The 14,755-nt window shown below is 36.3% G+C and overlaps 1 protein-coding gene across 2 annotated transcripts; it reads right to left on the bottom strand.

The window, feature by feature from the left end:
* Positions 1-10,815: 10,815 nt before the first annotated feature.
* Positions 10,816-14,463, bottom strand: LOC113297617 (GPI mannosyltransferase 2-like). 2 transcript variants are annotated; one of them, XM_026546148.1, is made up of 8 exons: positions 13,896-14,463; positions 13,700-13,805; positions 13,473-13,565; positions 13,184-13,379; positions 12,832-13,010; positions 12,227-12,477; positions 11,718-11,908; positions 10,816-11,027 (listed from the first exon to the last, which is right to left on the bottom strand). In XM_026546148.1, exons 1-8 carry the CDS (start codon positions 14,248-14,250, stop codon positions 10,914-10,916), a joined length of 1,485 nt encoding a protein of 494 aa, XP_026401933.1. In that variant the 5' UTR covers positions 14,251-14,463; the 3' UTR covers positions 10,816-10,913. The 2 variants fall into 2 exon arrangements, with proteins under 2 accessions (XP_026401933.1, XP_026401931.1); XM_026546146.1 differs by having other exon boundaries at positions 10,816-11,053; positions 13,896-14,460.
* Positions 14,464-14,755: the final 292 nt, after the last annotated feature.

Below are 14,755 nucleotides of genomic sequence, written 5' to 3'. Positions count from 1 at the left end.
ATTCTTTTGTCCTGTTGAGATAAAGAAATTTCTCAAACTAAGCTAATCGTAGCAACATTGAAAATGAAAAACCCCAAAGTAATGAGGTTTAGGCATACTGATTCATGTGAAGCATGTGAAAACGAACATATACATATATGAGAGAAATATGTATTATCGTCCCAGGTAGTAAAAACACCAAAGTACAGGTATCAACCGAACATGGGATCAAGATAAGATGTCATTCTAGCTCACATCAAAAGAAAAGAGTTGGGAATGAATATTTCTACTGGTATTGGTACAAGCAATGCAATTCGGGTACCATAATAACAACCAATTTCCAGAGGGAGGTCATACTTTAAACATCAAATTTATTGGCAAGAAGAACCATGCTTAGACAATTGACTATCTTATTCAGTTGAACTTTATACATTGTCTGCGCACTTATGGAATTAAAAGTACATCATTTCCAAGAGACATTAGTTTTCTAATACACTTGAGATATATTTGGATGCAATATATATCATTCCCTATGAAACGTAACATATATTCACTCTAAAGTACTTGAGTTAAATCCCACTTTTGTTACGAATAAGGCCACACCACTTATTAAATCTCTCAAGATTCAACATCTAACTGGTAGTGGTTTTTCTCCCACTAATTTAAGGAATATACACTAGTTTTTGAACTAATTCTTTGTAATGTGACTACGATATTGGATCATCGAGCGAAGCAATGCTCAAATTTTGTTTCCAAGATGGAACAAGGATTAAAAGTCACAAAAGCTCTATATGTACCGAGAGCTAATCACCTTGTTAAATTTCAAAGACACCCATGCAAGTGGATATCATATGGAAACTCACAATGATAAGAATGTAATTTATTGCATCTTTTATAGTCTCTAATATATTTGAAAGGAAATATATCTTAGAGAAACTAATGAGTCAATCTAGTGAAATGTAAATCACTATAGTATTTGGATTATTAAATCCATATTGACTCCGAGGATGAAATGTAGGGAATTGATTCATACAGAATTTGACATAACCATAAAGGAACTTTGGTTGTGACATGACGTTTCATTTTGAAAGAAATCAAACGTACATCACTGTGTTTGAGTGGACGATACAATGGGAAAAAGATTGACAAAATGCGAAATGACGGCATATCTCTTAATAAGTGTTTTCTAAAGTACTAGATGCACAACCCCCTTCCCATTATGCTTTTAGGTAAGAAAGCATATTACTCATTTTTACAAAGTCTTCAGTAAAACAGGATCGAGATCATCCTAAGATGCAAATGGTAAAATTTAAAAGAAAACAAGGTGAAATTCAGAAAAATATTCATGCAGAATGCGGACCATTAAAGTGACTTATGGCTCTGGTGAATGTTTTGACATTTTGGACTAATTATAGTTCCCAAGAAATTTTTGTTTGGAAAACTACTAGCACACATTTTACATGTAAGGACTCACCACCCCTTGTAAATGATAGAGAGTATACATCAAAACGACTTGATAGTTAATCCATGTTTAATAGGATCAATGTAGAGCATCCTATACCCCATGGTCTCGCAAAGGCTATCATCAAAGGTTACAGATGGTGCCTAAGGCATGGTTATGCGTACCAACCTACCTTTAACTGCTTGGGGAATATGAAATATTACAAGCATCTTTACTTAATTCGTTTTAGAACCCAATGTTAGTCAACCTTTTCTGCATACCAGTTGGTATCTGGATTTAAGCATGACATTCATGTTCTTACGCATTTTTGGTTGCACTATATATGTGCCATTACGACTCCACATAGTACTATGATGGGTCTTCAAAAATGTTAAGTAATTATGTTGGAAATGAGTTCCCAATAATTATCCGCATTTTAAACCTTTTTGACGGGAGATCTCTTACCGCTAGATTTGCGGGTTGTCATTTTAATGAGACAGTTTTCCCGTCGTTAGGGGGAGATAAGAAAAAGTATTTTCTAAGGGAACGACAGGAATTATCGTGTTGTGTTCCCACTGTGTCTCATATTGATTCTTGTACTCCACAAATGTAAATGTGAAGTGACAAAGAATAATCGATTTCAGAAAGTGCACTGATATCGACAACGTGACAAGATTACACTTAACTGCTGCAAATGTTCCTGCAAGGTTAGAAATCCTCAGTATGGGGTACACCATAGACTAGGGTGTTGTAACTACTACACTTGGTGCAAGTGTAGTTAAGGATGTGGCTCCACAAACGAAGATGGAGAGACCACCAGGTTCGATCAATACTCACCTAGAAAGGAAGTAGATGAGTAAGGCACAACCTAATTTGTATCATTAATGAAATCATCTCATTTGATTGTCTCTGACTATGTCCATGAATCAATACAGGAGGACGCTCCGAAGTTTAATGATTTCAAAGAACAATGAAATCCTAAAGGATTATGAGAACACACACGAGTCAATGGAAAGATCGTGAGAACATATTAATGATTATTTTTATATATAGTTGCTCAATAAAATAGAGCACGACGAGATCGAACCATGCTTCTTATTGCTTAATGTCAGCGAAGAGCATATTTGGTCTATATAATCCAGGTAGAACTTGGTTCTTTGACAAATATACAGGTATTTGGTGTGGTAGTGCTTACCAACCAAGTGTAAATCCTATTGGACATACATGATTATTTTGTCACAAAGCATAATGAGAGGAAAGCAGTCTTAAAGTATAAAGACTCGCCTTGTGGCGCGAGGTTTCTCACAAATCCCTGGAATTGTTCTCTTGTAATGAACTTTATAGTGTTCCGCTACTTAGTTAGCTTGGTAATTTCAAAAGGAGTTGAAATGCAGCATATGTATGTGGTTGTTACGTATCTCTGAAAGAATCAAGAGATAGAAGATATTTACAAAAGTACTTGATAGTCTTTTGTTGCCCAAATTAAGTGACTCTAAACCACAGAGTGCGTTTGAAGTAATCAGGCGGATGTGGTATACCCGTCTAAGTGACTATTTGATTTGGAGGGGATAAACAAGTAAGTTATTTTTCCTTGCGTATTCACAAGAAAGTTCCTGATTTGGAATTGTAGCTATCTATGTCGATGGTACAGACATGATGGGTACTCTTGATGTAATAAGAGACCTTAAAAGCTATTTGAAATCCGAATTTGAGATGAAAAGTCTGGGGAAAGCTCGACCGAATACTGAGCTTGTAGTATATTATTCCACCAGTTTGCATATGTCTAAAGTTGTCAGTAAATTTAACAAAGACATGCATCCTGATAGCACTCCCATGATTAGTCGAGGTTCAAATGTAAGTAAGAGACCATTTCTTCTAAAGGAAGATGACGAAGATGTGTTGGGAGATGAAATTCCCATATCTAAGTACAGTAGACGCATTTTTGTACTTAGTATAATAATGTACTCGATTAAATTTTATATCATCAGGGAACTTGTTAGCTAGATATAGCTCAGCGCCAACGAAACGTCATTGGAATGGTATAGTGAATGTAATCATGTACTCAAAAGTAACCATTGACATAATTTTTTTTTATCCCTACAAGGACATAAAAATGAATGCTACTGAAAGTGCAATCCAAAAGCTGTTGATTATGAAGGAACAATAATATCTTCTCCAACGAAAGTAACCAGGGGGAGATATGATAGACTATTTTCTAAGTCATTACCGATATTCAGTTTCGAAAACTACATGACTAAAGGAACTGTCTGGAACAAATCTGAAAGTAATCAGGGGGAGATGCCGACATCAGGGGGAGGATCCAAGGATATGATGTCGACATATGTTACTTAGAAATTGAAGTTGTGTTGTACTCTTTTTCCCTTCGATCGAGAATAGTTTTTCCCAAAGGGTTTTGTTACTCGACAAGGTTTTTAGCGAGACAACACTAAAAACATCAAGCATGTTGAACGTTGAAGACATAACGATCGCGTTGATATTACTGAAAATATTTTAATCAAAGAAATGAAACGCGATATTCTCTTAAGCAACGAAACTTCCAGAATCAACAACAGGGTCTTATAAACATTCAAGTCACCAAAGTAAAGTGTGATAAACTCATTTTGACTGCATTAGACTAATGAAAATTGTCTGACATCAGGGGGAGCATCTAGTGGTGTGTTGAACTATTTTCCTTAACCGAGGTTGCTTTTTCCCACAGGGTTTTAATACTCGGCAAGGTTTTTAATGATACAACAACAAACACCAGGAAGTAATTTGCTAGCTAAGGCTATTGTCTTCCCCACAAGGATTTTCTGCCTTATGAGTTGTGAAGCAACTAATCAACTTCAACGGAGCAAAGTGATCATCTGCAACGGATCACCTTTACTTACATCTGTCATGTTGTACTCTTTTCCCTTCGTCAAGGTTTTGTCCCATTGGGTTTTCCCTTGTCAATGTTTTAATGAGGCAACGTATACGCATCCAACTATGTTCTAAGTTTTCTTAATATTGTACTTTTTCTTTAGTTCAGGTTTTGTCCCTCTAAATTCTCCTAAAGAAGTTTTAACGAGGCAATTAACTTAGACATGTCGGTCTTTAAAGATCGTATTGCATGTGATGAACTACATGTAAAGTACGAGACAACATGTGAAGTACATGTGAAGAGTTGTAATAAGGTTTTGTCCCACTGGGTTTTTACCTTGTCAAGGTTTTAATGAGGCGACTGATTTCAGCACAAGTCATCAAGGAGAGAACAACATTTGAAGTACTATATGTGAAGCACTATGTATAAAGCTTTGTTATTGAACCGCACAAGGGGGAGTGTTAAGGGACTATGACCCATGGATGTGCGGTCCATTAGATGAATAAGTCTTCCCTTTCATGTATATAAGAGAACATTATATGTATGTAATAGTTTGATGCCTCTTTATCAATATCAAGTTATTCTCCTTCTCTATCTCTTACTTTTCCCGATTATTTCCACTGCAAAACTTTTTGGATACTAGAAAAGTATCTTAAATATGGATATTTAAACATTATTATATGTTATCCGTCGTTTACGCCCTGAAAAAATATTTTATGGGTTATTTAACCAATTTTGTGCTAATTAACTAGTAGTATAATGATCGTTCCCACAGAGAGATGTGTAATTGATAGGTTATTTGGATTAACAAAACAAGAATTAAATAAAATGATATGTGGGGATTGGTGGATTAATTTACTAAAAGGATAATATCTAAAGGCTTAAAAGCCTAGACAAATAAAGCTCCCACGTTGAACGGTGAGGAAACCTTCGGTTCCTATTGGCCGAAATAAGCTTCGTTTGAGTTTTGTGAAACAAGCGTTCTGGTGAGGACACTTGAAAACGTATGATTAGTTTAAAAATTACAAACTCAAAAGGAAAACTTAACTTACCGTGCTTGGATTTTTATGGAAGTCCAAATTCAATTCGGAATGCATGTACCTACCGTATTAGGACTCTTTTTCCAAAATAATACATAAAGGGAAAAAAACACATATTAAGGAAAAATCTGCACATATTTCCTATATTTTCTCCACCCATTAATGCATCGAGACAGGGTGGGGTGACACCAAATCAAAGATACATCGCCACAGGGCGGGCGAAGCCCCGCGTACAACAAATCTAAAAGAAAAAAATGCCCAGTGCGTAGCACGGGCGCTAATCTAATAAACAATAAAAATAAAAGATGATTAAGAATTCCTTTGCCGTTACCAAGCATTAACAAAATCAGTATACTTATATATCTTTTGACAGAACCATTCATCAACTACCGTAGAATAACAGCTGGCGCAATGTTATCCCAAAGTTCCTTTTGTAACTTGATACCGAAGCGCTCGCATATCAGATTCTATCCAAACAAACCACCAAGTATTAGCGAAATCAAGATGTAACCCAATCAGAAGCTTTAAGTTATGTGAACTTAGGTTGATCCTAGCAGTTAGACTCTTAGTGCAAGATCCCCTTACTAGTGTTGTCTTCACACACAATTGCTCCACAGAATCCCTCTGCGAGGTCTCACGTTCTCTACTTGTGTAGGAGATGCACGACAATTACGGATTGCTCCTACTCTCTACGGGCAATAAAATGATCAATAAAATAATCCAATTGCACACTTGAACAATCTAGAAATCAATAATAAACCCTAATTATAGTAAAAACAAACGATAACATGATTAAAACTCTGAATAGATTTATATAACTAATAAAGTTTTACGTCTAGAACACATTGAATTCATCCTTAACCAACAAAGGATTAGCTACTCATAATTAAAAGAAGAATTGTGGTATGAAAAGTAGAATTGTGTTTCCAAGGCGTGGAAGATGTCTTCTTAATGTATTGAGGGCCTTTTTATATAGTGCTCACAAGGTCTAGGGTTCAGATCCTTCCGGGACCGCGTATTCCTTGATTTAGAAGCCCAAACTCGTGCCAAACACCTTAGTTACGGTTGGGTTGAACCCAGCCGTAACTCTGACAAGAAAATCGTGTTAAAATACCCAGAGTTACGGTTCGGTCCGAGTCTCATGGACCTGGCCGTAATTATTCTTGTATACTTTTTTGTTCTTCACCATTTCGGCCGTAACTTCTTCACCCGAAGTCCGATTGACCTCTTTCTTTTTGGGTTGCATTCATATCGTCGTACTCTACAAGATGGTAATACCCAAATCTTCATATATCTTCACTTTATTTTACGGCTAGGTTGGACGTATCCGTAACTCCGTATGCAAATTGTGTTGGAAATTCATGTCTTTTACGGTTAGGTTTGGGGATGCTTTCCTAACTGTAAATATTCCTGGAACTTGTATTCAAGAGTTTTCTTTTCACCTTCCAACTTCTTCTTTTCATGCTGGAATGAAATCCTTTCCTCTTCTTAGATCCTTTTAACACCATTTCCATTGATTTCAGATAGTTCACCTAAAGAAACAAATAAAATAAAAAAGAAGAGTAATACAAGGATAATATGCAAGAATCATGGCAACTATTAGTATGAGCTTGACACTCTAAACATTTAAATTAAACACCTATTAAGCTGCACTTTTGAGTACCACTTTGCATACTTTAAACTTTTCACTTTAAGACATGTTTGAACAATTCTTGTTCTCTAACTTTAGTTGTCTTCTTGTTAAGTCTTGCACGACTTGAATGCTGACGACTCATTTTGATCGTCAAGTAGCTGGATTTCTGGTTCCACCCGTTGTTTTTGCATGTGTTTTCAAACCCTCCTAAAAAATATGGGAGATTTTTCTTCTCGGTTTTGGAGCACTTGCAATGGTTTGAATAGACAAGTTGACTAGGTTCTTTGACAACAAGTCGAACAATGAGTGGACTAAACCTCTGACTAGCATTACCTAGTGTTGTGCAACCATAAGTTATTGTTTTTTATTTTCTTTGGATTCTAGAATGCAAAATCCTTTTTCACCTTTTACCAGCTTCCGAACATTTTCTCACCATAAGAACGTCGCATCTCTATCCCATATGTAAGTACTACCAGGAACAATGTGACACATCTAACGGTACAACATCGCATGGTACCTGATACACATATTCCCCCATCAATGGCGAATTCGAAGGTGCATTTAGTCGTCACTGCAACTATGTATCCTTCTTCAACCATCCTAACAGGTATGGCTTAGAGTGTGGTGTTGGCTTCAAATTAAGCTTGTTCACAAGTTTCTCGGATATTATAAGTTTCATTGTACCCTCTATCAAATAAAGTAAAGACATATATATATATATATGTGTCTTATCGACTTGTGCACACATCTAAAATAGATCTTATTTATAGATTCTGATATCATTGGTTCTGGACTAGTGACTTTTTCTATTGTCGTAGTTGTGACTCATTTTCTTGTCATCATCATAATTTTGCCATCAAGTTGAGGCTATCTGTCAATTACCTCAACTTACTCTTCTTTGTTAATTTTCTTCTGCATTGTAAATGGTTGTGGTAGTTTGCTTACGGTCTTTCCACCATGCTTGCCTCAACTCCGGATGCAATTTCCAACATCCTCCCTTCTAATGCCGATCAGTTTTGCAGTTCTCACAGTATTGGTTGTTCTTGTTTGATATAACATGATATGTCCTCTCCTTTTTATAGATAGTTTTCACAATCTCTCTCTCTCTTCGGTTCTTGATTGCTTTGGTCCAAGGGGTTGATTCTTCATCTCAATATACATAGTTTTTTACAAGGATTGTCAATGTCAATCTGTGATAATAGTGCCAATTTTTTTTGTATTGAGAAAATTAGTCCTCATTTATATATCCCAATAGTTTCTGGATTTCTCATATTCACATTCAGTGTTATAGCTTACTTGCGAAATTCAGTAGTGTATTCTTGCACGTCCGTACCTTTGACTTGTCACAAAAACGGCCATCTTTCACGTAATTTCTCCTTATAGCCAACCGGATAGAATTGACTTTGTATAACCGTTGTAAATTTTTTCCAAGTAATCACCGGAGCCTCCAAACCTGATGTGTAAGCTTCCCACTAAATAAAAGCATGATCACCAAGTTTAAGCCTAGCAAAACTTACCCTTTGATCCTCGGTAAATCCCTTGGTGCTGAAATAAACTTCTAGAGATTTGAGCCAGTCATCCAAATTTTTCGGCCTCAAATCCCCGTTGTACACAAGGATTTCGATTCTTGTCTCCCCTTTGAATGACAAATTGTCATCGAACCCTAGTTGTTTTTCCATATTCAAAGTTAAATCAGAACCGTTTGTTGATTTGAAATGTGTAGGCTGTAATCCTTCTATCATCTCCATTAGAGTTGTCATATCATTCATCATTGTTTAGATATCTTCCTCCAATTTCTCCATATTTGTTCCTTGTAGATTTGAGGATGATGAAACTGATGCTTTTTTTTTATTCTATCAATATTAGGATCTAACGGTAATACCTTGTTACATTTGTATTGAAACCCTTCCATTTTTTGCCGCAAAATCTCTGATACCACTTGATCAATTTGAGACCCCAATATGATAGTTATAAAATAGTCACAAGTAGAATAAAAGAACAAACAAGAGTAAGAACTTTACAACGTTTACCTTTAAAGATTTTTTGCACTAGGTGCTCTAGAATGCCTACTTATAGATTAGGAATATGCTAAAACTAGTAATGGTCCGGATCATGGGACTCTTGATTTGAACACATAATTTATACACAATTTTATAACCGTCCATTATACTTCATCCAATGGTAGTAGATGCTAGTGAGGTGGCATCCTTTTTTAAGGCATAAAAACGTTATACGGCTTGAATCCAAGCCGAGCCGTTAACCACCGTATATATCTATCCATATATGACTTCTTCTCTCTCTTTTACTTTGATTCTGCTTCAAGATTGATTCTAAGATTTAGTTCGTTGTTCTGAATTCGTACTAATGTATGCCCATGTATGATCTTTCTTAATCCTAAGTACTCTAATTAATTTATTGTTTCTTATTTATTTGAAACAATTGAGCCGTAATTTTGGTCTTGGTTTGAGTAAATGTTTTTAGTTTCTTCTTGTTGAGAAAAGTATCATTCAGCAGGAAAAATTGTTCATTCAATAGTATAGATTGTCCTAAGAATCATTGACATATATTATTTTATTACATGTGATATGCCGAACGCTAATGTGGTGTTCTTACGTTAATTGCATTTCTGTTTTTCCCTTTCTATTTTTTTTTGGTTTATTGTAGCTAAGGTTACTTCATCTGGTTTTACTTTTATGCCAATTTTTTTCATTTCTTTCGGAAGTAATGCCCCTGACAGTAATCCCTAATCATGGTTGTCCAACAAACTAAGTCTCTTTCTTCCATCCGATTGAAGAGTTCCTGTACCAGCTCAAATAGAATGCCATCATAGAAATTTTTGATGCGATATCTAATGATAATCATAAGCAAGAAACAGAAAATGATCGTAAGCAAGAAATGGAGATCTTCTTTATGATGGAGAAACAAAGAAGAAGCTTGAAAATAATTTTCCTAAAAACAAAATTTGGAATCAAGCAAAAAAATAAAGAAGAAGTCGTGGTCGTAGCTAAATTCGGTAGGTTTACAGCAAAAGATGAGATAATATATGCACGTTTCCATATTTCTTTAGTCCCGGACTCAATTAGTTAACGGCTCGGCTTGTATCCAAGCCGCATAATGCTTTGAAAAGATGCCACCTCACTAGCATCTACTGCCATTGGATGAAGTATAATGGACGGCTATAAAATTGTGTACAAACTATGCGTTCAAATCAAGAGTCCCATGATCCGGACCCAACTAGTAATACCCAAATTAGAAAACTCCCTTACTTTTTGTAACCTTCTAGAAATAGAACTCCAATTATTTCTTTTAAGAATAGAAATCTACTTCTAGAATTACTCGGGGAGTATTCATATGTATTTTGGACTTTAGGTGTAGGGTATTCTAATGGGTCCATAGACTCCATACCTAAAAAAGGACCAAACAGTTGGTACACTAGTTGTTATTTGGCTTGTGTACATCTTTGTTCACAAGTTATTGTGTTTTTAATTAACCATGTTTTTATCATTATTATCTTTTGTAATGGTTCATGTTTGTAGATGTCACCAGATTGGGTGAAAGAATACCTAGCTCAAGAGCAAAGCAACATAAAAGCCAATGACTCATACACTGAAAGAGAATCTGTAGAAACCTGAAATGCAGAAAAAGGAACTACAGGAAGAGCTTGCTGAATTGGAGAGTAAGTATACAAGGCTTGTTAGTTTCATTGCAGAACAGAAGGAATATTTTCGAGAGATGAATGTCAGCAGAAAATGAAATTAATATAACATGAGGTAGGCACGGCTCGTGACACATATGAGTCCATCGAAAACTCACAAATCTCAGGTGCAGCCATCTAAAGAATGATCCTCCCCGGAATGGCTTTTTTCAAAATTACCAACAAAATTCATACAACTGAAGATATTATACATAATCTACAATTGATAATACAGAAAAGCGAGTCAAGTAAAGGGATAAAAGTTAGAGAAGAGTAAACTCCCAAGAAGGATGTATGCCGCAGAGTATGCCCAAATGACATATGCACATCTGCCACAGGACGCCATCAAATACGAAGAAAACCAATACAGAGGAGGGCTGGAAGACAAGAAGCGAGTTGCCACCTGTCAAAACGTGTGTAAGAAATTCGATACAGTTCACAAACCACAAATTGTGGTTCTTTTATCTAGCATCTACTGTTGTCCTCTCCAACAATACGTGGTTGAGTTTCTCACCGGGTTTAAGCCGCCCGATGCTGCATCACTACTTTTGGGTTTTAACCCCTAAGGGCGGGGTATGCTGGCTTGGTAAACATAGGTGAGCTTGGATTGGGTTTCAAGCACAAACTGAACCCAGTGAGAAGTCTAAAACATATAATACAGGAAGCTAAACGTGGACTTTGTGCATACAGATACTTCTGAGTTTCCATATAAAAACTTAGAGAAGAGATGCCTAACAGGATGACCCCTGATCCCTTTTCAATCCAATTTTTTAAGTCTACCATTGGTTTTCGCTCAAGTCTGATGCATCAATACTGACACCAACCTACTTCCAGCTCTTGTTGGAACTGGGTTGATTGAACCCCAGCAATTCATTAAGTTACATCCTTAAGCATAAATTATCCACCTGACCATTATGGTCAATCCAGCATAATTAGGTATAGTAGACGCAATAAGAAGAATTGGAGTTACAGACTACTCTCCTGAACTACTCGAATATGAACCTCTTAAAAACCCGGCATGTTAATGACGTACTCTAGCCAATGAAGGAAAGCAAAAAGACACTTACTTGAACGTGCATCACAAAAAATGCTGTGGCTGACATAAACGCCAGGTGTAGAACGAACGGAAGAACTGATATGGAAGCATAGTCTGACTTTGCTGGAACTACTTCATCGTTCTCTGATGGTATAGTGTCTAGAGAAGAACTAAGAGTTTGTTCTTTGCCCATCTTTTTCCTCTGTTTAAGAGTGGGATTTTCTGTTACAAATTGAACCAAAGCCACGTTGGACACTTGCATATGTTATATATACCAATACATAAAATTAAAGAATTGACAAGGTAAAGAAATATGTTCCATGCAGATGGGCATCTCAATATAAATAGCATAAATTATTTTACCACAGAGCTTGAACTTTGCTTGGATTAGATTTTCACTACATAATTGGTAATCTGTATGTTTTTATTCCGTAAAAAGTCCAACTGGCCAAAGCATGTAGATATGGTAGATGACGTCCCCGATGAAGAAATACACGAGAAATGGTAACTCACTTGTGCAAGTCTGTTTAGAAAACATACCTTTGAGGACTTCAGAAGAGAAGTTCGCTGAGACCTGAATATCGTTCAATCTTCCTTTTACTCCAGAAGGGTATAGAATAGCAGCTAAGTTCTTTTCCTTGTGAGAAGCTCGGAAACCCAATGAGATAACAATTTCAGGCCGCGATTTCACATAATGTGCAATTGAACAGAGTGCCAAAGATAGTATAGGCGACGCAAGAAGAAAGTTGGGCAACTGTTTCAGCTGGAAATACTTAAAGAAACCAACCCCCCTGCGGTAAGAATTGCAGAAGCCACCCAAGAAATGATAGAATGTTATTGCTAGTAATTTAGAGTCGTAATGAGAATAATTAGAATTGACCAGACATGCATTTAAATTACTCCACGATTAGCTGGCAATGCATGGTCAGCATCAACAATTTTTTCATTTGATAATGGTGAAAACTTCGTTTCTATAAACCATCAGGTTCTGCAGCTATCATTTATAGTTTAAGTAACTTAACTGACCTACCAAGTTACTGACCAAAAATGCAACCGATTCCATGATATTTTGACAAATTTCAGTAACTAATGGTTATGAAGTTGCAATTCGAACAAAAGGGTAAATTTTATATACATGAGCATACCAGTAATGGCCTTGAAGGAAGTCATACAAAAAAGGCACTCTTGCTTTGCACCAAGGCCTCATTTCATCTGATACGAGCCCCCGGCAAAGGTTGTGGTATCCATAAGCTTGAAAAGTAACGAATGGGGCAAAAATGCATAGAGATCGCAAAGCTCCATCTATAAGAGTCATCACAGCCAACTTCAACAAAAATAGTTAGAATAACTAAAACCCGCATCTACTTTAGTCCATCGCAGGATTGAGTGAGTACAAGGCAAAATTATAGCAATAGCATTCATATCACCCAAGCATATTTTCTAATTATCAGTTAATTTTTTGCAACAAACAGAGTAACAAAATAAATAACAACTTACCCCAATACGTTTTTTCTGGACGATAGCATCGTAAGCCCGATGTATTGCCTGAAAACAGATATAGCCGGCATTAAGCACACCATTTGATCTTGCAGCACCAGAGAGAGCAAACAGAAGCACAGCGATAGTGCTTCCACCAGATAGTAAGTGGTATATACCACCGAGAGAAAATAAAGAATACAAACTCTCTGTATATCTGTTTAAACAGGACGATGGTTCAGTTCAACCATTGCCACCAAAAAATGTCTCTCTTAATGAAGCTTAAAATTAGAAAAGGCGAAGGAATTACATTGATGAATAAAATATGGAAGCTGGATTGAAGCAAAATAACATGGATGCGCGAAATGCAGTTTTACCGTCCTTCAAAATAATAACTGAAAGCCTGTGATTGCAACATGGCAACATGGGATTCAGCACTTATATTATAAAATAGAAACTAAGCAACAATGATGTTTGAAATAACTGAAGTTATAACAAAACTACAATTAAATAAGGACAATAATGAGGTCATTTTACCTGTAAAAGTAAACAGCTGAAAGCAAAAATGCTACATTATTGATAAAGTATCCTGATAAACCTAACACCGCTCTGTATCCAATAATAGGTACCAGTGGAGCAAAAACTGAAACTCGGACGAATCAAAACCATTAAAACAATCTATAAATTCTCAAACCTCACTAATTAAACTTAAATACAAAAATAATTCACTGACCAGTTCGAGATAGTATATAAATAAAAATGGGTAGAAGAGGGAAAAATGCATAGGTCTGTTCATACTCATAACCACATTGAGCGATCCTGATGAAATAAACTCCATCCCACACAATACTTCCTTCTATGGCGGATCCAATTTTAGGCCAAATAGGCAATTCAGAAGAAGTGTACGAATCTGAAGAGAGACAGTTAGGGTTTAGTATTGCTGAAGTATCGTAAGGACTGAGTAGAGATCTCCATAAGATGATTAGAGATATAAGAAGAATTCTTGAAATTAGGGCAACTCGTAAGATTTTGTGGGATTCGTTGATTTTATTGATAGAAAGTTGGGTTCTTGGGGTATTAGTCGACATGGAAAATCATGTACCGGAGTATGACGAGTGAGAACTGAAGAGAGAATGGAAATGGGAGTTAACTAGATGACTGCTACCACGGTGGGGCCCCGACTTGAGTCAGTTGCTAACGGTGCGTTGAGGCAGTTGTTAATGGTACTTCACAGAGATTACTGGCTCCTGTCAGAGTTCTACTTGTTTTTCTTCTACTGGGTGCACTTTGAGGTTGCAACTGTATCTGGAATTAAACGAGTATTGGCACATCAACGAGTTCATCAAAGCTCATCATCTGCAATGGGAAGTCTAATTACAGTAAATAACTAATCGTTACATACAAATGTTTCCTGGTTGGTTTACATCTACAACAAATTTTAAGTGATAAACATTCCCTTATTAGCGCCCAACTGAAAACTACAAAAAAAAAATAGCTTCCTACAAAACCGAAGCACTTTGACTCATTTGCATCGCGCAATCTGTTCTTGTATACCATGCACAACTATTATTGGCAATAAATCACCACCAACTA

This window comes from Papaver somniferum, chromosome 7 (assembly GCF_003573695.1).
Source record: "Papaver somniferum cultivar HN1 chromosome 7, ASM357369v1, whole genome shotgun sequence".
Lineage (NCBI taxonomy): Eukaryota > Viridiplantae > Streptophyta > Magnoliopsida > Ranunculales > Papaveraceae > Papaver > Papaver somniferum.
The sequence above is the reverse complement of the archived record's forward strand: the minus strand, read 5'-3'. Positions and strand labels throughout refer to the sequence as shown.

Bases quoted from the DNA above. Each gene is read 5' to 3' on its own strand.
- LOC113297617 (XM_026546146.1), bottom strand. From the start codon at position 14,250: ATGTCGACTAATACCCCAAGAACCCAACTTTCTATCAATAAAATCAAC. The intron at 13,566-13,699 runs GTAAAATGACCT...TTGCAATCACAG, and splicing joins TCAGCTGTTTACTTTTACAG to GCTTTCAGTTATTATTTTGA. The intron at 11,054-11,717 runs GTAAGTGTCTTT...ACGTTTTGACAG, and splicing joins TTTTTGTGATGCACGTTCAA to GTGGCAACTCGCTTCTTGTC.